Source organism: Plecotus auritus (genome assembly GCF_963455305.1).
Source record: "Plecotus auritus genome assembly, chromosome: 12".
Taxonomy (NCBI): Eukaryota; Metazoa; Chordata; class Mammalia; order Chiroptera; family Vespertilionidae; genus Plecotus; species Plecotus auritus.
Genome location: NC_137778.1, coordinates 41,849,371 through 41,876,595, shown reverse-complemented (window position 1 = coordinate 41,876,595; position 27,225 = coordinate 41,849,371). Strand labels below are relative to the sequence as shown.

The window sequence follows — 27,225 nt, the reverse complement described above, 5'->3', positions numbered from 1 at the left end:
TCAGAGGTGCCTGCTGTTGTTGGTTTTTTGTTTTGTTTTTAGATAAGCTTTTACTGATTTCAGAGAGAGGAAGAAGGAGAGAGAGAGAGAAACATCAATGATTAAAGGGAATCATTGATTTGCTGCCTTCTGTGCGCCCCCTACTGGGGATCGAGCCTGAAACCCGGGCCTGTGCCCTGATCCAGAAGAGAGCCGTGACCTCCTGGTTCATGGACGGACGGCTCAACCAATGTGGCACACTGGCTGGGCGACCCTGCTGTTTCACTGAAAGGCGTTCTAAGCAAAAGGAATCTGAGACAGGCGTGGGCCCAGATGTTGGAGGAAATGCAAGGAGACAAATATGTCTCCAGCAAAGGGCACAAAAGAAGTATCAGGGATGAGGTCAGAGAAACAAGGCGAGAGCATGTTGAAGGCCCAGTGGATAGATCCCGTGGGATCACGGTGTTGGGATTTTCTTTCTATCTTTTTTTTTTAAAATATATTTTATTGATTTTTTACAGAGAGGAAGGGAGAGGGATAGAGAGTTAGAAACATCGATGGGAGAGAAACATCGATCAGCTGCCTCCTGCACACCCCCCACTGGGGACGTGCCCGCAACCAAGGTACATGACCCTGACCGGAATCGAACCCAGGACCCCCCATCCACTGAGCCAAACCGGTTTTGGCAAGATGTTGGGATTTTCTTCCAGCTGAGACGGAAGACCCCTGGGAGTTGAGGAGATGGGGTAACATGAACCAACTGATTTTCTAGACCCCACTATGGCTCTGTGTTGAGAATGGACTGTGGGAGCGCCAAAGTGGAATCAGAGAGCAGACGGGAAGCCATTGCAATCTTCTATGTGTCCAACGGGGTTATCTTGGACGGAGAGATCAAGTGCTGGGTGAGGATGTGGGTGTTCTGAACATGGAGCGACCAGGAGTTGCCGACAGGCCGGGTGTGGAGGTGGAGAGAAAAGGAGCCTGTTTTGGGTCAGACATCACAGCTGAGTTCATTGCCATCAGCTGAGAAGGGGAAGGTGGCGAGAGGAGCAGGTTTCAGGGGGTAGTTCTGCAGTTCGGTTTCCGGCAGACTAATTTTGAGACGCCTTCCTAAATGCCTTTGGAAATGGCTGGATAGGCAGGGGCGTGAGTATATGAGTCTGAGGTTCACGGAAAGATCTGGGGTCGAAATAAAACGAAGGGCGTGGACAGTCTGTCAATGTTATTGAAAGCTATAATTAGCTTAATGACATGGTTATTTTAAAACTTGATTCTTTCCCTGAAAGAAATCATTATGGCTTAAAACTCTGTGTAATAAATACCTTTTGTTCTCTCAAATAACCAACGTAGAGATCGTGGTTCACTATATTAATCCTCAGAGACAGGAAGGACTGTTCACAATTGCTGATCTAAAGCATGCTGTCATTTGGGTTATACCAAGAACAAGGTTTAACAATGCTGGGCTATCTCTTCGCTTTTCACAGATTTTACCAATGCGTCCACACGTTCGGGGGACATGGTCCCCCACAAAATAGGCAGATTATTCATTCGTATTTTTTTGAAGTCTCTGATGGCCATCGAGTGTGACTTACACATGCTAACTGTCAGAGGGTTGGCTTTACCGAGGGTTGGTTAACCCAGAAAAAGCAGCCTGGCCCCAGTCCGGCTTATGCAGGGGTCCTCAAACTGTGGCCCGCGGGCCACATGCGGCCCACCGAGGACATGTATCCGGCCCGCCGGGTGCCGCTGCCTTTCCTGCTTAGCAGCCGACGCGTCCCGGGCCCGCAGTGCGCATAGGAATTTGTTCATAGTTTTTTTTTTAAACTATAGTCCGGCCCTCCAACGGTCTGAGGGACAGTGACCTGGCCCCCTGTTTAAAAAGTTTGAGGACCCCTGGTAGAGGCTACACGGGCCCAATCAACCTGAACCACCTGTTATGGCACCCACCCTGCCAGCTTAGCGACACCCCCTGTGGTTGTTAATTAGTCACATGATTCCAAAAAGGTCTGTCCACATGGTCTGTGTCATATGGCCCCTGCCCGCTCCGCCAGCCTCAGCCCCCTCCTAGGAGCAGACATCCTCCCGGAGGGTGGACTGGCCTCCTGCCTTCTACGCGGTCACAGCGCCCAACGCAGCCCACGGAAGAGCGAGCGTCCTGGACGTTCATGGTTATTGAGCAGCCTCCATCCTGATCTGTCTCTTATCACAAACGCTTATAGGAAGTGTGAGTTCAAAGTAGAAATAGTATTCCAACTCTGACAACGCAGTATTTGAAAAGTAATGGCATTCCTGATTTCTAAGCGGCCAACGTTAGGAAAATATTTATTATAACACAGTTGTACGTCCAACCCAACCGTGTGACGGTAAGGTTGGAAAGAGCGGTTCGCATTGACATGTATTCCATGCCCGGAGAGGAGGGGCTTTTGGAAAAGCGCCATCTAGCCCAGTGGTCGGCAAACGCATTAGACAACAGAGCCAAATATCAACAGGACAACGATGGAAATTTCTTTTGAGAGCCACATTTTTTAAACTTAAACTATATCGGTAGGTACATGGTTATTAACTTAATTAGGGTACTCCTAAGCTGGCCTTTGCTAAAAAGGTCCTCAATCTGATGGAGGCATGTGGCTCGCGAGCCGCGGTTTGCCGACCACTGATCTAGACCATAGTTGATCTCCTCACGTCTGTTTTTGTTAGACAACAGGAGACTTACTGGTGGAGTGATTTGCCCGTTGCAGATAAATAACCCTTCGCTGGCTCCGGGGCCCTGTCCAGAAGCGAGGCACATGCCCATTGCGCGTCCGTTCCTTTCCTGTTACAGAAGGTTTGTCATCCCCTGGCTAAGTATCAAAATGACCTGTGGAGCCTCATAAAACACCGCTCGGATTCCGTGCAAAATCACCGCCATCGAGATCCACGGGGATGGACTGGGAATGAGTGTGAGATGCAGCCAGGCCGCTTCCCCGGTCTTGCGGATTCAGCAGCGCGGCCTGCACTGGGAGCGCATTAACGCAGTCAGCGAAGGTGGACTGCCCGGCTCCCGGGCTGCAGGTACGGGGCTCGAGGCCGGAAGCGCTTACACAGACTGAAAAGACGCCTGCATCTTAGCGCCAGCGATGCTCTGTGATGGGTGCGCCAGCTGGGAGGAAGTCCACCGCGCTGTACGATGTGCTGTGGGATGTGCTGTACGATGTGCTGTGGGATGTGCTGTACGATGTGCTGTGGGATGTGCTGTGGGATGTGCTGTGGGATGTGCTGTACGATGTGCTGTGGGATGTGCTGTGGGATGTGCTGTGGGATGTGCTGTGGGATGTGCTGTGGGATGTGCTGTGGGATGTGCTGTACGATGTGCTGTGGGATGTGTTGTGGGATGTGCTGTACGATGTGCTGTGGGATGTGCTGTGGGATGTGCTGTGGGATGCGCTGTGGGATGTGCTGTGGGATGTGCTGTACGATGTGCTGTGGGATGTGCTGTGGGATGTGCTGTGGGATGTGCTGTGGGATGTGCTGTACGATGTGCTGTGGGATGTGCTGTACGATGTGCTGTGGGATGTGCTGTGGGATGTGCTGTACGATGTGCTGTGGGATGCGCTGTGGGATGTGCTGTGGGATGTGCTGTGGGATGTGCTGTGGGATGTGCTGTGGGATGTGCTGTGGGATGTGCTGTACGATGTGCTGTGGGATGTGCTGTACGATGTGCTGTGGGATGCGCTGTGGGATGTGCTGTACGATGTGCTGTGGGATGTGCTGTGGGATGTGCTGTGGGATGTGCTGTGGGATGTGCTGTGGGATGTGCTGTGGGATGTGCTGTGGGATGTGCTGTGGGATGTGCTGTGGGATGTGCTGTGGGATGTGCTGTGGGATGTGCTGTGGGATGTGCTGTGGGATGTGCTGTACGATGTGCTGTGGGATGTGCTGTGGGATGTGCTGTACGATGTGCTGTGGGATGTGCTGTGGGATGTGCTGTACGATGTGCTGTGGGATGTGCTGTACGATGTGCTGTGGGATGCGCTGTGGGATGTGCTGTACGATGTGCTGTGGGATGTGCTGTGGGATGTGCTGTGGGATGTGCTGTGGGATGTGCTGTACGATGTGCTGTGGGATGTGCTGCGGGATGTGCTGTGGGATGTGCTGTACGATGTGCTGTGGGATGTGCTGTACGATGTGCTGTGGGATGTGCTGCGGGATGTGCTGTGGGATGTGCTGTGGGATGTGCTGTGGGGTGTGCTGTGGGATGTGCTGTGGGATGTGCTGTGGGATGTGCTGTGGGATGTGCTGTGGGATGTGCTGTACGATGTGCTGTGGGATGTGCTGTGGGATGTGCTGTGGGATGTGCTGTGGGGTGTGCTGTGGGGTGTGCTGTGGGGTGTGCTGTGGGATGTGCTGTGGGGTGTGCTGTGGGATGTGCTGTGGGATGTGCTGTGGGGTGTGCTGTGGGATGTGCTGTGGGATGTGCTGTGGGATGTGCTGTGGGGTGTGCTGTGGGATGTGCTGTGGGATGTGCTGTGGGATGTGCTGTGGGATGTGCTGTGGGATGTGCTGTACGATGTGCTGTGGGATGTGCTGTGGGATGTGCTGTGGGATGTGCTGTGGGGTGTGCTGTGGGGTGTGCTGTGGGATGTGCTGTGGGATGTGCTGTGGGATGTGCTGTGGGATGTGCTGTGGGATGTGCTGTGGGATGTGCTGTACGATGTGCTGTGGGATGTGCTGTGGGATGTGCTGTGGGATGTGCTGTGGGATGTGCTGTGGGATGTGCTGTGGGATGTGCTGTGGGATGTGCTGTACGATGTGCTGTACGATGTGCTGTGGGATGTGCTGTGGGATGTGCTGTGGGATGTGCTGTGGGATGTGCTGTGGGATGTGCTGTGGGATGTGCTGTGGGGTGTGCTGTGGGATGTGCTGTACGATGTGCTGTGGGATGTGCTGTGGGATGTGCTGTGGGATGTGCTGTGGGATGTGCTGTGGGATGTGCTGTGGGATGTGCTGTGGGATGTGCTGTAGGATGTGCTGTGGGATGTGCTGTGGGATGTGCTGCGGGATGTGCTGTGGGATGTGCTGTGGGGTGTGCTGTACGATGTGCTGTGGGATGTGCTGTGGGATGTGCTGTAGGATGTGCTGTGGGATGTGCTGTGGGATGTGCTGTGGGATGTGCTGTGGGATGTGCTGTGGGATGTGCTGTGGGATGTGCTGTGGGATGTGCTGTAGGATGTGCTGCAGGGCAGGCTTCCTGGGTGAGGGGAGGTATTCCTCGGGGAGGTTCTGCCTAAATGCTACTCGAGTCCAAAGCAATGGGGAGCAGGTTGGGAGTGTTCAGGGGGCAGACCCTAGCTGGCTTGGAGGCAAAAAAGAGATGGATGTTTACAGGAAATCAGCATAGTATCAGCAAAAATCTGTTTAATACGCTTCTGTAGACACTGGCAGTGATTGATATACATAATCTCATATCACAACTCAGGTCTTCAATTAGGTTATTGAAGAGCAATTCATTAGAGCTATCACTAACACCTTCATTCCATTCAACAAAGACTTACCAAATGCTTCCTACGTGACAGTAGCTGTTCTACGTGCTTGCGACACCCTCAGTAAAACAGATAAAGACACCTACGCTAGTGGTTTTATTTTTTAATATGCATTTTTATTGAATTTTAGAGAGAGGAAGGGAGAGGGGGGTAGAGCGATAGAAACATCAATGAGAGAGAAACATCACTGGGCTGCCTCCTGCACTCCCCTGACTGGGGATGGAGCCCACAACCCAGACAGGGGCCCTGACCAGGAATCAAGCTGGTGACCTCTTCGTTCATGGGACAATGCTCAACCACTGAGCAACACCGGCCAGGCCCTATGCTAGTGACGTTAGTGTAAAATTGCAATGGATAGAAATAGAATATAAAAAATATATACATTCTTCCAAAACAATTCTACAACCACTATCTGTCAATCATATTCAGCACTTGAAACTATATACTCCTTGCTTAAAGATGGTACTTGGTAATAGAATTATATGTGTAATATGCAAATTACTTTCTAACATGAAGAATGTTTACTACAATAATTATAAAGCAATAAATACAGATGGGCTGCTCTTTCTAATAGTTATTAAGCAAAATCAGACAATCCCTAATAGCATACAAAACAGATAAAAAGCTCAAAAATATGTGATATAAATTTTCCCCATTATTACTTTTACAGCTATCATTCTTGGATTAAACGTTCCTGTTCACCAGTAGGGAAGTGAAATGATGATTTATGTTGGGGCCAAAGCAAAAACACCACTCCCTATGTGGTTTTTCTCTCCCTCTCTCAGATTACCATGTTAAAGCAAACGACAGTCCATCAGTAGCTTTAAATATTCAGAGGCATCTTTGGAGAGAAAGCGTAAAACTGTTTCCCAGATGCAGAAAGCTAGAGAGAAATTCTAACGCACTCATTTCTAGAGCGTGAGTAAGGGAAAGGGCGTGCGGGCTGATTACCGCTAACAGCGGGACGGGGGGAGTCCCTCCCACCACTCCAAGACAACTAGGTTCTCACCTGTTCCAGCCTGCGGGCAAAGTGGGAAGATAATTAATAACTAAATAGTGGCTGTGTCACATACTGTGTATTCTGGCATCTTGGTAGACACTGGGGGACAGAAATAAAACCAAACCACATTCACTAACTAATCCCCAGCAACTCCTAAAGCAAGCGTAACATATGAATGAGTGATTTTTAAAATAATGATAATGTGGTGGTCCCCCCCACCCCACCCCCCAAAAAAAAACAACAGCAGGCCTCTTTCAGTTTCATTCTCCCAGGAGGTTACATTCCAAACAGCTTCTAGAGAATCCGATCTGACACCTTCACACTGAAGGTAATAAACATACTCCTATACATCAGTCCCCCAAAGTGGAATAAGCCCGGTGTTCCGTGCAGTGAGTCCTGTTTAGAACGGGAAGCAATTTGCAAGAGTCCCTGTTACTTCATGCAATCAAGCCAACCCCGATCTAACCCTGGAACCCCAACAGGTTAACAGCTGCCGGCTTCTCCTTTATGTAATCAAAGGACAAAGCAGCAGGTGCTGGCTCCGAGCAACCCCCCTTTGTGTTTTCCACCAGCATCAGCGCTTAGGTGGGTCCATAACTAATAGCAGTGATCTGGCCTCCACCACCGAACTCCGTGCAGGCGGAGGAGCTACCTGAATTATAACACCCCCTCTGCCAGGAACTCTCCTCGGCGGCCCTGAAGTTCTGCACACAAATGACATCCTGTGGACTGGGGTGCAGCTGCATGCTCCGTGCGTTCTCTGAGACCCCGCGGTGCCATCATCGTAAGGTAAGTCAGGGAGGCTGTGGAGAAGCCTTGGACACTCGATGAAGTCCACCCGGCAGTGATCCAAAGCAAGGTTGTGTGGGTTTGTCACGGAGTAGCTGTGTGACCTCAGGCAAGTAACTAACCGCTCTGTTGACTTCCCGTGGGTGAAAGGAAGATCTCAGTCCTAGGGTACTTCCAGGGCAGTTGTCAATGAATGAGGGTGCCTATGGGAAGCGCTTACACAGTGAGCATGCGCACCCAGTGTTGGCCCTTACTGCTATGTCTATCCGCCTCGGGATAGGACGCTGCAGCTCAGCCTTTTATTATTATTATTATTATTATTATTATTTTAATATATATTGTTACTGATTTCAGAGAGGAAGGATGCGGGAGGAAGAGAAACATCAGTGATGAGAGAGAATCATGGATAGGCTGCCTCCTGCACGCCCCCTACTGGGGTGGTTACCCATGGCTGATGCTCAGGGTAGATGGGGCTGGGGTTGCAGCAGGTGGGAAATGGTCATGAACCCCGACATTTGGAGGGGCCATTCTGAAGGGCACACTGACTCCTGCTGCTGCTGTCTGGACCGCACAGTCATGCTCAGAACCAGCGAAAACAGGTTGAAGGCTGGTCAGCGTGCAGAGAGGCCTGGCAGCAGGGAGCAGGCTGAGCTCCACCGCCAGGGCCCCGCCCCAGAGAGAAGGCGGGGAACACCCTGATGCTCGGCTCCTCTCTGCAGCGCTGTCCAAGCCACAGGGCACCCGCGCGCCCAGGAGCCTCGCAGCAGCTTCGTGGGGAATTGCAACAGTCGCCCTTCCAGGAAACGGTGCAAAGCTGAGCGAGGAAGGAGAGCCAAGGGCCTCCTGCAGTCTGAGGTTCGCTCCTTCGAGCCCGGATGTCAGGCCCCAGTCAGACAGAGGAAGGAAGCGTCCGGTGACACCCTATGCGCGTTGGGTCCTGTGAATAGGGACCTTCATGGGCCTGTACAGTGCGGGGCCCATTCAGGAGCAATTAAATTTGGTTAAAATAAGAAAGACATGCTTTTTAAGAAGAGGAGGGAAAAAAAAGAAGGTTTGAGGGGATTGCAAAAGTTGATTGTGCTAAAGCACTTTGACACAGGTTTGGTTTAGGTCTCAATTGTCCAGTCGTATTTAAGCTGGTCTCTTACTCTGAAATATGATAACCTTTCTTTTCTCTGGGTTCTTTCTCCCAAATTAATAGCACTGTCTCTAATTCCATGCGCAGCAAGCAAAGAGTTTGTTTTACCAGATAACAGTAGGCCTGGGGATCGGCCAATGTCTAAGGAGCCACTGGCCAAGTCCGCGGCAGGCCCAGGACTGTAACTGATAAATAGACAGTCCTGGCGAAATCACTTTAAAATTGACTTTCATCTGGTATTATTCAGGGTGAGATCCAACACAACGGAGAGCAGAAATGAACAAACACATGAGCCTATAAAAATTAAACCATGTTATGATTTTGAAAAAATAACTGTATTTGATGCATTATGATATAGGAGGCAGTTTGAAAAGAAAACAACTAAAAACAACCCCCAGGTGCTGAATTAAATTTGAGATTAAAAGAAAAAAGTCGAAAAGGAAGGAAGGCATCACAGTACACTAAAAGTTACACTGAAAACTGCATTGTAAGTTGACTCTTGGGTGAGAGAATGTAGGGACCATGGCAACATTTTATAGCCTCGGTGTGTCCCTCTCTTTCTTCTTTGCTAAGGAACAAAACTTCAATGGTCAAGGAAAAGAAAAGGTCGGCTTCCTCTCAGCACTCCCAGCTCAGCTCACGTTTCCCCAGAATTAAAGGAGGGAAGTGAAGGAGTAAAAGCCGAAACGACTGGCTCAGGCCCCACTCCCCAGCGCCTTGAATTCCTAATGATCCCACCACCCACCCCTAACCATTTCTCCAAGGAAGGGGGACGGAAAAGTGCACTTAGGGCACAAGAGAATCCTGGCCTTTACAGACCTAGATATAATCATTAACAGGTATGCAAAACGACAGGGAAGGCTTGGCGCTTACAAAACCCTGTGTGTGCAGGACTTGTTAGATACACTAGGAGTATAATTGGCTTCCATGGCGTCTTCCCAGGAGCCTAAGGAGAGGTACTGCTTTTCCCTAAATACGGGAAAAGGCTTCCGGTGGTGGAAATACGAACTCTGCCATGGTGTTGCCAGCACGACAAATATTATGGTTGCCCATTAACAGTGAGTACTTCCACCCGGCGGGCGTGGCTCCGTGCTTGAGCGTCAACCTATGAACCAGGAGGTCACGGTTCCATTCCCGGTCAGGGCACATCTCTGGGTTGTACACTCCATCCCCAGGAGGGGGCGTGCAGGAGGCAGCAGATCAATGATTCTCTTTCATCATTGATGCTTCTATCTCTCTCTCCCTCTCCCTTCTTCTCTAAAATAAACAAAAAAATATATTTTTTAAAACGAGTGAGTACTTCCTTACAAACTAGCCCTCTCTGTATCTATTCCTGAGGTAGAAGGTGTTTCTGTTGTTTCAGATGTACAGACAATCCAAAGGAACAACTTTAATTAGAATGAGCACTAATAAGTGCTTTCTTATTTTTCCAAGGTTGACCCCTTGTTTAAAAAGAGATTTTCTATGAAACATACAACCCATATCAAGTAATAATCAATTCATTATCTGCCTTAATAAAAGTCATATAACTTATATGAATATAATATAATCCTATCTAATAAAGAAGGAATATGCTAATTGACCATCACTCTGTCACAAAGATGGCTGCACCCACAGCTAAGGCCAAGTTCCCATAAGGAGCCTTAACCAGCAATCAGCAGGGACCTGAGGCTACACCCTCCCCCGCCCCATGGGGCTTGACAGGGGACCTCAGGCCATGCCCCCTGCCCTGGCATCAGGCTGGGGGACCTCAGGCCATGCCCCCGTCCTGGCGCCGGGCCAGGGGACCTGAGGCTATGCCCCCTGCCCAGCGGGGCTTGACAAGGGTGGGCCTAGCCGGGTCTGGATCTAGCCCAATGGGGGAGGGGGGGGCCGGGTCTGGGTCTCATGTGATTTTGAGGTGCATGTGGGTGGGCGGGGACTTGACTCTGGGTCCTGTGGTGCGCCCCAGACTCTGACAGGAGGAAGGTTTTCATATACATTTTACTAATTTTCTTTCATCTCTGACACCTCTATGATAGAGAAAGGGCAAATAGCAATATTAAATTATTTCCTCTAATCCACTTTTAATGTGCACAAATTTTGTGCACCAGGTCACTAGTATAATATAATATAATATAATATAATATAATATAATATAATATAATATAATATAACATAACATAACATAATATAATTAATATAATATACTAGAGGCCTGGTGCATAAACTTCATGCATGGGAGGGGGGTGTCCCTCAGCCCAGCCTACACCCTCTCCAATCTGGGACATCCCTCTCACAATATGGGACTGCTGGCTCCTAACCACTCGCCTGCCTGCCTGCCTGATTGCCCCTAACCGTTTCTGCCTGCCAGCCTGATCGCCCCCTAACCGCTCCCCTGCTGGCCTGATTGATGCCTATCTGCTCCCCTGCTGGCCTGATTGCCCCCAACTGCCCTCCCCTTCAGGCCTGGTCACACCCAACTGTCCTCCCCCGCAGGCCTAGTCACCCCTAACTGCCCTAACCTACAGGCCTGGTTACACCCAACTGCCCTCCCCTGCCGGCCTGATCTTACCCCCAACTGCCCTCCCCTGCTGGCCTGATGGCCCCCAAATGCCCTCCCCTTCCGGCCTGGTCACCCCCAACTGCCCTCCCATGCAGGACTGGTTGCACCCAACTGCCCTCCCTTGCTGGCCCAATCACCCCCAACTGCCCTCCCCTGCTGGCCTGTTCACCCCCAACTGTCCTCCCTGCCAACCTGATCACCCACAACTGCCCTCCCCTACAGGCCTGGTTGCCCCCATATGCCCTCCCCTGCTGGCCTGTTCACCCCCAACTGCCCTCCCCTGCCAGCCTTATCACCCACAACTGCCCTCCCCTGCTGGCCTGTTCACCCCCAACTGCCCTCCCCTGCTGGCCTGTTCACCCCCAACTGCCCTCCCCTGCTGGCCTGTTTGCCCCCAACTGCCTTCCCCTGTCGGCCATCTTGTGGTGGCCATCTTGTGATAATGTCACACGTGACGCCACCTAGGCTTTTATTATATAGGATATATCATCCAATCAATATAAAATCAACATGAAAAGCATGGAAATCTGACATGATTTGCCTTATGTGAAATATATATAATTTTCTAAGCTTCTTAAAAATTCAAAGTTGTACCTGCCTCTCCAGTAACAACTCTAGAGAGGATCAACACTATATTCTTAATCCAGCCACAAATACTTACAAAAAATATTTTACAAACTATTATGCTTTCTATTCTGATACAGATAATCTTATAGAATCAGATAATTAGGCATATTAACAATACAGCTAACCAAACATCACCTTCCTCATTCTATAACTATTTCCTCTCCACTTTTAAATCAGTCCTTCTCACTGAACCCATCTTCGCACTAAGCACTCCAGCTCATACATTTAAGTCATTCCATAAAGTCTCAGACTACTATCTTTTAGTTATTTACATCACTGTTGCAGATCTTCCCCTGCTCCTTTAGAAAAACCATGGCTAGTATAAGATTTTTTTATGAGAGTTTTCAGCTAGCAACTTTTCTGTGCCTCAGTTCCCTTACAGTAAAGTAAGAAGGTGGTATATAAGAAGGTGGTATTATTATTTCTATAATAATTTCTGTCTAGCATTCCCTTAAAAAATCTAGACACCTTTTTCTTTTTGTTACAGACACCCTCAGCCAAACTTGATTTGAGTCCATTTGTTATTAAATAGGATAGTTCAGTAAATTAACCAGAGTGAAGATCATTTGTCCCAGAATAGAAACAAATTTTTTAGAAAAAAAAAAAAAAAAAGGCAGGGGAAGTACTTAGATTTTTTTTTATAGAAAGCCTACCCACAAGTCTGAAAAGGGGTTCATAGTTGCCTTGCTATGTTTTAGGAACAACTTAACGTGAATGATGTGCTCCTTCTAAGTTAGTCACAAAGAGAGACAAATACAGAACCTAAAAAAATAATAAGTACCTGTGAGCTATCATGCTATCTAAATATATACATTTCTCATTTTACAACTTTTTAAATTTTGTCTGCAATTATCAGAATATACTCAGAGAGTGATTTTGATAAAGTCGACTCTGTCAAGTATTGATTATGGGGTAAGCAGTCAGTTTAAGATATCAATACACTCAATGTAAGACATGTCGACAGTTTTGTGAACGTGTCCCGATGCTTCTTGGAAGATACCTACTTTTCCTTATTGTTTCTCTACTGCAGACTTTGTCCATTTTGGATAGAAAATAACAAACGAAGAGACATTATTAGTACTCCTCGCGGACACTGCATTGACTGTCGGAAGTATATCTGATCGCTGAGCTGGTTTCTGATTAAGTAACCACAAGGCCCAGCTGGATCTCTGCAAAGATGGATTAGCTCGGCCGCGGGAGCCAGCACCATTTCACCTGCTGAGCCCGGGCACTCAAGACAGCACGCAGCTGCAGGGCGCACTGCCCACGGCGAGAAGCTCTGGGAGTTTCTCATAAAATGAATCCACTTCTTGAAAGAACAGTCTTGGCTTCACCACCAAAGATCGGATACCATATTAATTAGCAAAACGTGATTCCATTAGATGCTCTTTTTCTTGGTACTTAATCGTACCTTAACTCATTTTTAAAACTCTTAAAACCTCCTGTCTTAGCACCATCACAGAGTAGTCACCACAGAGTCCGAGGAAACCTCAAGTCCTGTCTATAAAACGTAATGGGCTGATTGACAGAGAAACCCCTTATATTTCTGAGATGAAACATTTACGTTAATCACGGGCTAAAAATGGAAGCTAATGTAAATGAATATATTATAAGACTCTTTTGTGCTAGATCAGAATCAATACTGCACATGTAGAATGAGCATGTTAAAGATTACCAGGGAAGGGATAAGGTTTCTATGTGCAAAGTAAATTGATGACTGTGTGAGATCGTAAATTTTCTTTGAATCCATTCATCCCAGAGCTTGTCTCTGTAAGGCTAGATGCTCCAGGGTCCTAACTAGGCTTCCTTCTCGGTCCAATGTATTATAAACCCGTCACTCTTGGAGGCTTTACATTTTTAATCCTAGGAATACAAATTTTAGATGAAAATAGGCCGTTTTAAGTCATCTTTGGGTCGAGCGACCAAATCACACCGCTGCATCTCTGAGAAATCAATACATCATCTTAGTATAATTCTAGCACACGCCACTTTTGCTTAGAAACTGGAACAAAATCTTACTCGTTGCTCATTCACTTGCACACCCATAGACTAGTATGGGAAGTGGACCCTGGGTTCACGTCCCCCTGGGTGATGATCCAGGCCAGTGTTTCCTTTCGGGCATTCATACACCACCAGGTCCTTTCGGAAGTTTATCAAGAGGCTAGAATGCCCACCGGTAGGTTGAAGTAACCATCTAGCTTCCCACTGAGCAGCAAGCTCCGAGCAGCTTGGTTGAACGAATACCCCATTTTACAACACGGCCATCTCAGCAACCACAGAACTTTCAAGACAGTTCATCAGAGAGGACAGACACAAACCACGGGATCTGGGCACTTGGCTACTTCTCGCCTTACTTGGCTTTATAATAACGGGGAAGGCTCTTTCCAGCATGATGCGCTGTGGTACCTGGACGTCTGTTTAAAGTGTTTCAGGTAAGGAGCTACTTTACAAGGGTAGCAATGCGGTCTCTCTGATATCCTACGGACTTTGAGGAAAAGAAACACACATCTCCGACCCTGAATGCCTACAATGGCACCCCTGAGTTTGTATCTCACCTTTCATTGAAGGAAGTCTGAGTGTCTCTATTTTTTAAATGAATAGGTGCCTCTAGAATACTTTCCTCACGGCATCTCCGTCCCTCCTTAACCCAGTGAGGACTTCCAGAAGCCTCAGTTGCTAAGTAGATGCTCGGATTCCAAATAATAAACAAAACCAGCAGAGGGCAGAGCGGCGGGCAGAATGGCCAGTCCCGCGGGGGACCAGGTACCCAAGGTAGAATGCAAACTTGGGATGGATTCCATTTTCAAAGACTCTGCTCTGTGTCCTTGGGAAGGGAGAACGGAACGAATGGACCTCATTGGCCTAACTTCTTTACGGTGCAACCAGGGTCCTCCGAGACCGGACTGTCTGCGCGGGGACAAGGCGCGTGCAGGAAGCACCACGCCACGCGGCCTGCTCCAGAGCGTGCGGGGAGGGAACGCAGACCTGGTTTCCGGGACTTCGGCCCCCGGAGCCCCACCTCCCACCGGGCAGAACTCAGATCTTGGCACCCACGGGCCAGACTCAGGTTTCCGCTAAAGCTTGCGCATTTGGGGCTGACCATTTCTTCCTCCCTCGGCCAAGCCTCGCCGCCCTCCTTCTCACCCCCGCTGCCCCGTGCGCTTGGAACAAAGCGGGCTTTTCTACTCGCAGCACTTGGGGCCCCGGCCCTCCACGGCGGCCTCCCGCCAGCCAGCCGCGTCTGCAGCACCTAACGGACCAGAGCGCTCGGGCGGACTCCTCTGCGGGGAAGGGGCGGGGGCAGGGGCGGGGGCGGGAGGGAAGTCGCTCTCCCTCCCTGGGTACTGACAGGGCTGCGGTCCTCCCGACAGGTCAGCTCCTTGAACAGTTGCCGGTGCCACGTAGGAACTTTTCCTTACCTCTCTCCTCCCGCCCCCCCCCGCGCCCCCTCCCCCCGCCCCTCCCTTCCCAACCCCATGCCTCCTCCCCCAGCCCATTCGCTTGGCCAGTTTCATCATTCTCCACGAGAAGTGCACGTCCAACCTGCAAGAAGTGGGGGGTGGGGGTCACGGTGGAGAGTCCGGGGCTGAAACTCAGGGCAAAGCCTTCTCCCGATTTCCCACCCCGTCCCTAAGAACCTGCCACGTTCCCACTAAAAATCGCACCAAAATGCCCCCCCCCAACACGCACACGTGTTCTCAGTCTTGTCGATTCACCAGCACCCCCCCCCCCCGCCGCCTTGCTTTCTCATATCCCTGAAAGGAACACAGCCCGTTTCTCACTTTATTCCAGACAAAGAACTTCACCAGGTTCCCCTTATGCCCTTTCTCTGTATTTTCGCTCCGTTCAGCCCTGAAAAAGATCTCTCCATTCACTAGAACCCGAACCAGAAGATGTGCGTTCCAGGGGGGCCGGGGGCCGGTCTGGACACAAAAGCTCGTACGAGCGCCCTTGTGTCCAGGTAATGTTGTCCCTCGTTCCCCAAGCCTGTGCGCTGCGGCCAGGGCACCTCGCAGGCTCCGCGCCTGACAGATCCGCGTCCCTGCCACCTCTTCTCCCGTGACCGTCCCGCCTACACCCACCTCGCTCTCCAGTCCGAGCTTCCCACCTGGTGGCAGCTGCAATCTGGATTTTATTTAGGAGAATATTTTCTTGGGGGGCCTGGGGAGCGCCTGGGCAGGGGGCGGGGGGGGGGCGAAGAGGGGGAGGGGCGCAGAATGAGATCGCCCGACGGACGGCGATCGCCCACCTCCCCCCCGTCCCCGCGGTCTTACCTCCTCTGACCCCTCGGGGCTGGACGAGGAAGGTCAGCGCCAGGGTGGTGACGGCCAGCTTCCACGGCCACCGTCTCGTCTTCCAGCGGGAGGGCCACCGCTCCATCTCCGCGCCCCGCACTCGCCGCCGGGAGCTCGCCCCACCACCCACCAAGTCGCGACCACGCACCAACTTCGCGTCCCTTCCCAGGCAGCGCGGGGCTGTTTGCTACACAGCCATTGGGGAGGGAGCAGGGAGCAAAAAAAAAAAAAAAATTAAATTAAAATTAAAATTAAAAAAAAAAATCAAAGGGCTTTTTCTTTTCAAATTGGATGGTTTTTGCTTCCTTCCTGTCCCTCGGCCCCCCTCTTCTCCCTCTCGCTCGGCCCCCGCCGGCCGGGACCCTCCGATCCGTCCTCCGCGGGGCCCTGCCTTCAGACTGAAGGCGGGTGAGGGGCTTCCTCCAAAAACCGGAGAGGACTGCGGGCCCCTAAAGGCTGCATGCCGTCAGGGGGCCGGGCGAGAGGCTCGGGGCAGCCCCCTCCCCCGCCCACTCCCCTGCGCGCCCCCCTCCCCTGCCCTGCCCCGCGCGCGAAACTGACAAGCCGGCCGCGGGTCAGACCCAATCACACGCCGCGCGCGCGGCCCGAGCCCGCCCCCCTCCGGGCCGGGCCCTGGGACCGCGACTGGGAGCAAGCCCAGCCCACCTACCAGCCCCCATCGCCCCCCTCCTGCCTCCCCTCTCTCCGCCCCGAACCCCGGAGAAGCGGCGGGAGGGAGTGGCGGGGGGCGCGTGCTTGGCTCCTGCGCCCTGGGAATGAAAGGAATGGCAGGGGAGCCGGAGCTCGCAGCTTTCAAGGAGCTTCTGTGTTCAGGAAAAACAGCTACTTGTCTCCCCGCGCCGTCTGCTCGCCGCTGGTCGGCGGCGGGGGAGGGGAGGGCCCGCGTCGGATCCCCACCCCGGCGGAGTGCGGGCTGGCTGCCGGGTAACCTTATCCCCGGGCACACAGCGGCTGCCTCCAGCAGACGGAGGGAGACCGGCGGGCTCAGGGCTCCGCGCACTCCCCAACGTGTGCTGTCTGGCTGCGTTTACACCGAGAATTAGAAGAAGGGGCTCAAGGTGAGATGGAGGCACCCAACCAGGTCAACCCCGATGGTTTTCAAGGGGAGCTCTCCTTTGGGACCTGAAATGGACAGGTGTTTCTCTGTCTCTGAGCTGCCTCAATTCTGCACGAGCTCCACTGAGAGGCTCCTGGACTCTGATCGGAGGCAGGGCTAGAGGAGCCCGGAGACGCACGGGCGCTGACAGCGAGCGCGTGGGCAATGTTCCAGCTGCCTCTGTCCTCGTCCCCATCCCCGTGAGCGGGTAGAATGGGAGGAGGAAACACCTGGAGTTCAACCAGCAAAAGGCCTCCGGGGCTGGAACCATGGTCCCCGCACAGTGAACCCTGGAGGGTGGAGGGTGACCGGGCAGGGGGAGGGTGTCTCAGGTCCTTCTACACCCTTGCTCGGTGGAACCCGCTTACACCTGGGATAGATTCCCTGGCTTCCCCCGCCCCCCGCCCCAGTCTAAAATATGGCTCCTCCTGTTCCTTATTTCCTAAGGTGTCTCTCTCCACAGTTTTCTGGACCAGGGCCCAGCAAGGTGCCAGCATACATTAGGCACTCAGCAGAGGCCTGCTGGATGGATGAAGACGTGTCCCTGTGGGCAGAGGCTGGCGGCTTTGGCCAGGATCTATGCTGAGCGGTGAAGATACTTCCCTGTGTAAGAATTCCCAACTACGTTTAGGAGGCTCACATGTCCACTCATCTTTCGGAACCAGCTTTCTATTAGTTATGGAACTAGACCTCGTGACCCATCAGATGAAGTAGATGCTCTAGTTATGTGGTTTAAGGGTTGGAAGGTGCTCAGACAAGGGAGGCCCCAGATGGAACTCACAACATACATAGGATGCCATCCATGTAAAATGAGGAGAACCACTAAAAAATACCTTCAACGTGGCCGTCCCTCTCCGTGGCAAAGAACCATTCCCATATGGAGAAGCTGACTTCTTACTTTATATTAGGGATGCTGCCAGAAGCACGTGTGGGATGCTTAGGTCAGCTACAGAGAAGTATCACCAACGAGCTTCTTAGATGATGACCTCAGGTCGCTAATTTCATAAAGAGATTCAAAATCAGTGTGTTTGCAATTGGAATGTACGGTTACAAATGAAGACTATGGTGGGAACTTAGGTCAGTTAACAATCGTCATTATCCTTCATCTCTTCAAAATGAAAAAAATGTGTGTGTGTTTGCCGTGTCCACACTTTTTTGAGACCCTAATTTTCCTATCCAATTATTTGTATGTTTTTAAACTTACTCTAAAAGTCATCCCTTAAATGGAAACCGGTGAAATTAATACACTGTTTAGATAGATATACGTATCTGCGAGATTGCCAAAATGGGAAACCAACTCAATGGCTAGAGAGAGTTACAGGGTTTGTAGGAACGTGTCAAAATGGTGTTTCGAATTGTTTCTCCATCCCTGTCCTGATTTATGGAGCATTTCGTGGCCTGACACTGTCACAGAAGGTGAGAAATGAGGCAGTCAGTCTAGCAAGCCCCGCCTTCCAGTCACATCTCAGGCCTTCTCACCACGTGAAAGGGTCCTTTCAGGCAAAGGGACTTGGGTGAATAGAGCCATTACCACCTTCTGCTCTCTGTACTCTGTGGTCCAAATTCCTCTGGCCCCAGCCCAGCGAGGCATAACCCGGGTCTGGATTGACGCCTCTGGGAGGAAATACAGTAGATTCACAGAAAGGAACATTAGTGGTGCCCAGTCCCGCTGGCCTGTAGCTAGCAGCCAGATCTAGAGCCCAGGACCCGGCCCATGGGTTCCAGGAGATGAACTCGGAGAGAGGAAGGTTATTGGCAAACAGGAGATGGAGGACAGGGCCCGGCCGCTGTGGCTCAGGGGTTGAGCGTCCACCTATGAACCAGGAGGTCACGGTTCAACTCCCAGTCAGGGCACATTTCCGGGTTGCGGGCTCCAACCCCAGTGGGGGGCATGCAGGAGCAGCCGATCAATGATTCTCTCTCTCTCATCACTGATGTTTCTCTATCCCTTCCTCTCTGAAATCAATAAAATATATATATATATATATATATATATATATATATATTTTATTTTTTTTTTAAAGAGAGAAATGGACGCCCTGACTGGTTTGGCTCAGTGGATAGAGCGTCAGCCTGCGGACTGAAGAGTCCCAGGTTCGATTCCGGTCAAGGGCATGTACCTTGGTTGCGGGCACATCCCCAGTGGGAGGTGTGCAGGAGGCAGCTGATCGATGTTTCTCTCTCATCGATGTTTCTAGCTCTCTATCCCTCTCCTTTCCTCTCTGTAAATAATCAATAAAATATATTAAAAAAAATAAAGATAGAAATGGAGGACGGGGAAGCGGAAGAGACCTCACCGCCTTCACCTTGGCCTGGCTTACTCTCCAGGGGCAGTCGCCAGGCCGCCTTCCAGCCCGTCCTCGCTCACTGTTTATCCCTAGACTCAAATGTAATAGGACGTGACGACTTCCCGACATAGTCTTTCATCCGCAGCACAATTAGCTCGATGACACTTCCTACTTGGGCACGTTAGAAACAGTGTTTGAAGGACTCGTGCGGCTTTCCTTGTAGAATTCAGTCTGGCTGCCAGCCGTGCGGAAAACAAGGGGAAAGAGTTTTAAAACACCAGTGGCTTCCTCGGGAGCAGTGTTCTCAGCTGGCTTCTCCACACTGGCTTGTCGGGGGAGCCGAGAGTAAGTTGGTGATTGATTGGGAGGTCCGTCTAGGGAAGTGTGAAGGTTCTAGACCCGTGGTCGGCAGACCGCGGCTCGCGAGCCACATGCGGCTCTTTGGCCCCTTGAGTGTGGCTCTTCCACAAAATACCACGGCCTGGGCGAGTCTATTTTGAAGAAGTGGCGTTAGAAGAAGTTTAAGTTTAAAAAATGTGGCTCTCCAAAGAAATTTCAATCGTTGTCCTGTTGGTATTTGGCTCTGTGGACGAATGAGTTTGCCGACCACTGTTCTAGACAATTTTCGGAGCTCGTGGAGTTTGACTAAACATGGTGAAGAGCCAACAGATTGCCCTCCAGTCTTCACCAATCTCTAGGCATCGGGGGACTCGGAGGCAGAACCAATGTTGTAGACATGGAGACCTAACAACCAAGCTGGGGCTGGAGAAACCTTGCGCATGGGTGGCTGCTCCTAATGCAGAGAGAACGGAGCAGTGGCGGTGGAGAGAACTCCGATGAAACAAATGGAGCTAGTCCCTCTGGCCCAGCCGTGGGCAAACTACGGCCCGCGGGCCGGATCCGGCCTGTTCAGCTGTTCTATCCGGCCTGCAGAGCCGAAAGAGCAGAGGGTTCTCTTGCTCTCCCCTCCGCTCCTTTACTTTGAATTTATATTAGTTCACACAAACACTCCATCCATGCTTTTGTTCCGGCCCTCCGGTCCAGTTTAAGAACCCATTGTGGCCCTTGAGTCAAAAAGTTTGCCCACCCCTGCAGTCTGGCCTCACAGAGGGACCATTGTTTATGGTCGAAAGTGGGGGTGGGGAGGGGACAGGGAAGTTTATTTCCAGAGTCTAGACCAGCTCCCAAGTTACTCTACAGTATTAAGCATTTTTGATTAAGTATTTTCCGGCACCTTTACTGTGAAATAACATACAGAATGTAGACGGATACCAACTAAGCCTGATTTCCATGATAACAAAACTTTTGGTGAAAGGTTTGGTCTGTTGAAGCTTTGGAAGAGTCAACTGACCCATCCTATTTAAAAGAACCTACAGTAAAATCCATTACGGCCCTTGTACACTCGGGTGCATCTCCCTTTAAAATACCCTTTGTGCCCTGGCCAGTGTCGCTCAGTGGTTAGAGCATCAGCCCACACACAGAAGGGTCACAGGTTCAATTCCTGGTCCTGGGTAGGTACCTGGGCTATAGATTCTATCCCTGGCCCTGGTCCAGGCAGGTATGGGAGGCAACCAATTGATGTCTCTCTCTCACATGATGTCTCTCTCTCTCTCTCTCCGCCCCCCCCCCCACCTATCCCACCCCCTCCCTCCCTTCCATTCTCTTTAAAAATCAATGGGAAAAATATCCCCCGGTGAGGATTAACAACAACAACAAAATAACAATAAACTACCGTTGTTAGCTGTGCCTACAGGAACTATCACAGTCCTTGTTTGTAATTGTCCCAAGGCGGAAGGGAGGAACAGCGAACAGAATGGCTCAGGGTCAAACACTTAAATATTTTTGGCCCTTTGTCAAGGTAGTTTTACTCTCTGTATCGTGTCTTCTCCTTAACCGAGTGGCTTTGGCATTTGCTAAGCTCCTGTGTGTGTCAGCAAAAATGTAACCAGCCTTTTTACAAAGTGGTACGGAAGAGCATCGACGTCTCCATCAGCGGAAGCAGAAGATGGAATTTTAAACACTCCAGTGAGCCAGGTGCCACGGCCAAAGGAAGGGCCACAACAACAATATAGCCCAATGGTACTTTTCTGTGCACGGCATTCCAGCTAGCATTTGAGTAGTAAGTATCTTCATTCACACCGGGCTGTTCCTGATACAATAAGGGTTGCTAAAGGTAAGGATTCTAGCTACTTTCAAGGGATTGTTTACTCTTAAGAATTTGTTCATAACAATTTGACCAATACTTTTTAAAAGTTAATTTTGGTAGTGAAATAAGAATATACAAATAGCTTTCTTTTGACACCTTTCATCAAGTAAGTGATAAAAGGCCACCAGATGACCAAATCTGTCACTTCACTTTATAAAATAAGCAGAATCCTCGTCTGCGTCGACCACATTCTCACAGACGGATCCACCCCAATGGCACTTGCAGGGTTACTGACTTAGAATAAAATGTTCCTTTCAACCATATGTAATGTGTTTTGTGCCTCCACCATTTGTACCAACTCATTTAATTCTGAAACTAAATGCATGTGCTTTAGAAAGTGGAAGACTCACTCCAAACAGATTTGTGAATTATAGGCAATATTTCTGTTATTTTTATATGGCAATCTTATACATTCTCTTGATGTCACGAAAAAAATGCCAAATACGAGATTTAAGCCTGTGAGTAGGGTTAAGTATCGAAATAGATCTTATTTTTAAAACATCTGTGATGAATAACTCCAACCTAATTGGTTTTGCAGATTCTCAGTGTTTAGTGACCCTCCCAATATTCTGCCTTCTGCCAGTGCCCATGCCGTCAAATTATTGCTCATTTAAATGCTGCACAAACAATAGATCCTATTTCAAAAGTTTTTACAGTCTAACCTATAAAGACTGGAAAACTGCTGATGGATTTAAATTATTGCAAAAGTAGTATTCCATACGAAAGTATACTTTGGACAGCAAAATCACTTTCTACTTTATTAAGAACCGCTCATTAAAGGTGCTTCATGGGTTTGTCAGTCTTCAGAACATCTTCAGAACATGGGGATGTGGCAGGTTTAATATTTTCATTTTAAGGATGAGGTTAGGGGCACTCAAAGTTCAAACTGGGAACACAGAAACAGAACATGTGAAACATTTCATTTTCACATTTCTGCTCTCATTATTACAATTGTTTTTTCCTTTCTTGATTTTTAGAGAGAGAGGGAGAGGGACAGAGAGAGAGAAACATTGATTGGCTGCCTCTGACACGCCCCCTACTGGGGATCGAGCCCGAAACCCAGGCATGTACCCAGATCAGGAATCAAACCCGTGGCCTCTTGGTTCTTGGGTTGATGCTCAACCACTGAGCCACACTGGCCAGGTCTGCTCTCATTACTTCTTTCTTTATAAGTAATATGTTTTTAGAATATAGTTTTGCATTTTATAGTAGGCATATTATTTTCTTTACAGATTAATAAAATGAATGCAATCCCCAGAATTACAAATCTTAAAATCAGGAAAGGTAACATGACTGACTATATGTATAGACTTAAAAAAAAATCTATAAATCTGATTAAAGAGTTACATCTTTGAATAAATTTCTAAGAAATTTTAAAAACCTGTTTTGAAAGGTAAAGCGTTATTTTTATCCCAATGCCAATCTTCAGGTTTTATTCTCTTCTAAGACGTTTAAATAAATTTTATAACTTGATATGCTTCTGCAAACAGAAAACACTACTGAAGTTAACCTCCAGGCATTTTATGCTTTCCAAAAGGGAAAAGGAAAAAGACATTCAATATATTAAAGAAAAAATATATAGTCATAATTACCTTAGTATTTCTCCAAACCACCCAAAATATTTGTTTTTAAAAAGACTTAAATAGGCCCCGCAGGTGTGGCTCAGTGGCCGAGCACTGACCTAGGAACCAGGAAGTCAGGGTTAGATCCCCAACGAGGGCACATGCCTGGGTTGTGGGCTCCATCCCCAGTGAGGAGGCAGCCGATCCATGATTCTCTCATCATTGATGATGTTTCTCCCTCTCCCTTCCTCTCTCTGAAATCAATAAAAAAAACCATAAAAAAAGCATAATAAAATATATATATATTAGAGACATAAACTACATTAAAGAACCAAACAGCAATATCAGAACTGAGAAATACAGTAACTGAAGTTAAAGATTGACTGAAGGAGTCAAACAACAGATTGGAACCAGCTGAGAAGAGAATCAGCAGGTTTGCAAACAGGTGATCTGAAGTTATCTCTTCAGAGGAGAGAAAACAAAAAAAGAGTGAACATAGCCCTAAGGGGTGATGGAATTAACCGAGCAAACTCGGGCACAATTACAGGATTCTCAGAAGGAAAAGAGAGAAATAGAAAGGGAGTGGAATTATATTTCAGGAAATAATAGATTAACATTAAGAAATAATAAAATAAGTTTTCATTTTTAGTCTACATCTAATGCATTTTTCTAAATTCCTGATGTGTATATGTTGATGTTTATAGAGAACACATACGTATACTCATATGATTTATGTCTGCATATGTTCAAACATGACACACGGAGGTCAGCCTCTGAGGACGCTCCCCACCTCCTGAGAATGTCCGAGTCCTGGGGTGGTACCCACAGGGTGCACAGGAGCATCTCCCACAACCTGTCTCTCGAATGTTCCAGCAACTTCGTCACGGAAGCCCCAGGAGGCGCTGCTCCAGGACCTGCGCAGCTTGCTCTGGAAGGGAAAACCGCTAGGCGCTGCGCAGCTGGGCTCAAGGTTGGACTGACCTCCTTCTTCCTTTACTACCTACTTTGCTGGACCAGGGGCGGCCTCATTCCATAATCCAGACACGCATGGCTGTGGGTTCTGATCCCTCCTCACCACGCCCTCCTGGGCCATGCTTGATGCATTTGTACGTTTATAATGAAGATGGAGCCCTAACTGGTTTGGCTCAGTGGATAGAGCAGCCGTGGGCAAACTACGGCCCGCGGGCCGGATCCGGCCCGTTTGGCTGTTCTATCCGGCCCGTGGAGCCGAAAGAGCGGAGGGTTCTCTTGCTCTCCCCTCCGCTCCTTTACTTTGAATTTATATTAGTTCACACAAACACTCCATCCATGCTTTTGTTCCGGCCCTCCGGTCCAGTTTAAGAACCCATTGTGGCCCTTGAGTCAAAAAGTTTGCCCACCCCTGGATAGAGCGTCGGCCTGCGGACTGAAGGGTCCCAGGTTCGATTCCGGTCAAGGGCATGTACCTTGGTTGCGGGCACATCCCCAGAAGGGAATGTGCAGGAGGTAGCTGATCGATGTTTCTAACTCTCTATCCCTCTCCCTTCCTCTCTGTAAAAAATCAATAAAATATATTTTAAAAAATAAAATAAAATAAAGGTGGAGCAAAGTGGTACCGAGAGACTGCCTGCCCCATGGGTCCCCCAGGTCAAACGGGGTCTTGCGGCCCCACTGCACAGCCGCAGCCCTGTCTTTCCTTAGCGAGTAGAATCCAATTTCCTCTGACAAAATGGAAACTCCTTCCTATGCCTCCAGGCCGCTCAGGAGGCGTCAGAGAGGATGGGGCAGCAGCTGTATTTTTGGGCACGACTGTTGCTGCCCCCTCCTTGGAAGCAGTGCCCATCTGGAAAGGAGGCCCCGGGCCGGGAAGCTCAGACCGGCAGGCGGCCCCGTGTGCTGAGGTGGTCACTGGGTGGTAATGCCAGGTGGGTCGAGTTCTGCTTTGCCCTTAGTTTACAGCCCAGACCCGGGTGTTCTGCTTGCGGGGGACAGAACGACACGCTCATTGCTGACCGAGTGCCTGGGATGTGTTCAGAGAGATGGGCCTCCATCCATGCAGAGCAGCACCCCGAGCGGGCGCCTCCTATAACCTGCACCAGACCGTTCCCTCCCTCTCGGGCCCGCAGCTTCCCAGTAACGCAGCCCGTGGTAGCACTCGTGCATTCAAGGCCCACGCGCTCCTGGCTAAGCTTCCTTTGCTGCCCTCCGTGGCTTGCTTGGTGCGATGTCACATTACCTACACCCCGTGGGCCGTTCAAACGCCCCCTCATCTGGCTGAGACCCTGGGGCGGGAAAGGTAGACCCATTACCCTGGGAGGGAATTTGCCCAGGGAACGCCTTAGGTGCGATCACACCAACTACCTTAGCACACGGGAAGAGACCCAGGGGGTGCTGTGTTCCCCAGAAATGAAGATGGCCTTGCCATTCGAATAGCCAGGCCGGTCCTGTCCTTCCAAATGTCTGACCAGCCCTTCCAGAGACTTTTATGACCGAGCAGGAGCTGTGGTCCCCAGGGGACCGCCTCGCTGAAGGGGACTCACGGCTTCCCCGCTTTCCTATTAGCACTAGAATATAATAACTCAGTGTCTGTCCATGGTAATTTACTCAATGTGTGCAGGTAATATGTATCATTTACAGCTATGCTCCTGTCTCCCCACTCGAAGAAATGCTCCCTAATTACAGGAAAAGCACCTAACCCAAAAGAAATAGAACTGCACTGAGAAGTGATCATTAACTCCGGGTAGATATGATCATGATTCTTCAGAATGATAAAGCAGGCACTTGGCTAACTCGTGATTTTCAGAGGGCTGCTTCTGAAGAAGTGGCTGTGATTGGCCTGAAAGTGGGGTGAGGAGGAACCCCCTCTGGGTGGGTCAGCTCCGAGAGATATTTCAGGCGAGCTCTTTTGCTTGCCTAGAACGGAAATTGAAGGATTCCAAAGAAAGAGCAAAATTAGGTCAGGATAGTTCAGGAGGCTGAACAAACCTGACTTCTTCTCAACAGACAGAGACCTGAAGAAGGGGCTTTATTTTTTTTTACCATTCCTCGAGCAAATGAAAACATTTTAAATGCAGCTTTAGAATGAAGGCATTTCTCATCTCCATAAGCTCAAATAATGTGCTCCGGGGACCTGGGAATTTTAGGTCTTTTCTACTAAAGTTCAGTTCCTTCGGGAACAACAATTATTGTTTGCTTGTGACAAAAGTCACAGCACAAGAAAGTGACAATTTCCCCCCGTGGGAGCCATCCCAGAGCCCTTGTGAACAGTTGGAGGAGTCTGCCCTGGCCGTGTGCTCAGTGGGTCGCCCTGGAAGGTCACAGTTCAATTCCTGGTCAGGGCACATGACCAGGTGAGGGTTAGGGTTTTGTGCTGGCGGGGGTGCATGCAGGAGGCCGCCAATCGATGTTTCTCTCTCATCGATGTTCCTCTGTCTGTCTCCCTCCACCTTCCTCTTTTTCTAAAATCAATAAAAACATCTTTTTTTTAAAAAAACAAAGAAAAAAAGTAAGTTGACGATTCATAATCATTTCTTTTGCACAGTATCCGAATCACACCCACTTTTGATGGTCTTACTATTCAGCTGCCTCATACAAAACACACACAAATTGCACACAATAAAATAAAAATCACCCTTAATTCCACACCCTGCATACTATTAACTTTTGAGTGTATCCCTTAGAATTCTGTTTCTACTCATGTTTATTCATCAAGCTTTAACTTGTTTGTATATAAACCTGGGTTGAGCTGTGCACACTGTATAACCTGTTTTGTGATTTATCAAAATAATGTTTTCCCAGGACATAGCTTATTTTCCTTTAATAACACTTTAATTACTGCGCAATATTCCATCACTCCAATGTATCAGGATTTTATGTAGCCTATAGTTGCTGAAAACTACAGAATCTAAGCAGGTAAAGGGATACGGAAAGTTCCACGCAGGACGAAGTGAGTTTAGAGATGCGGTTCCATTGCTCCAAAGACCAGTTATTATGGGACAACGCAAATATGGGGTGGGGTGGGGGGGGATCTGATCATGAAACCAAACTGACTCCTTTCCTTGTGACCAACACTCTATTTATGGAAAATGTGCATTTCAGAGCCCCGGGAGGAGCAGAAAGTATGAAAGGGGAATTCAAAGCTACGGGAGCCCGGCTGCGCTGAGGTGAGGACAGGAATGTGG

General features: G+C 49.5%; 1 protein-coding gene across 2 annotated transcripts in view; it reads right to left on the bottom strand.

The window, feature by feature from the left end:
• COL11A1 (collagen type XI alpha 1 chain) overlaps window positions 1-27,225 on the bottom strand; it is a 299,743-nt gene that overhangs the window by 138,023 nt on the left and 134,495 nt on the right. The window contains exon 5 of one of the 2 annotated variants that reach the window (XM_080648023.1): window positions 15,872-16,079. In XM_080648023.1, the coding sequence (XP_080504149.1) occupies window positions 15,872-16,079 (208 nt within the window). Of the gene's footprint in view, window positions 1-15,871; window positions 16,422-27,225 lie in introns of those variants that run through there. The other variant, XM_080648024.1, reaches the window with a different exon arrangement.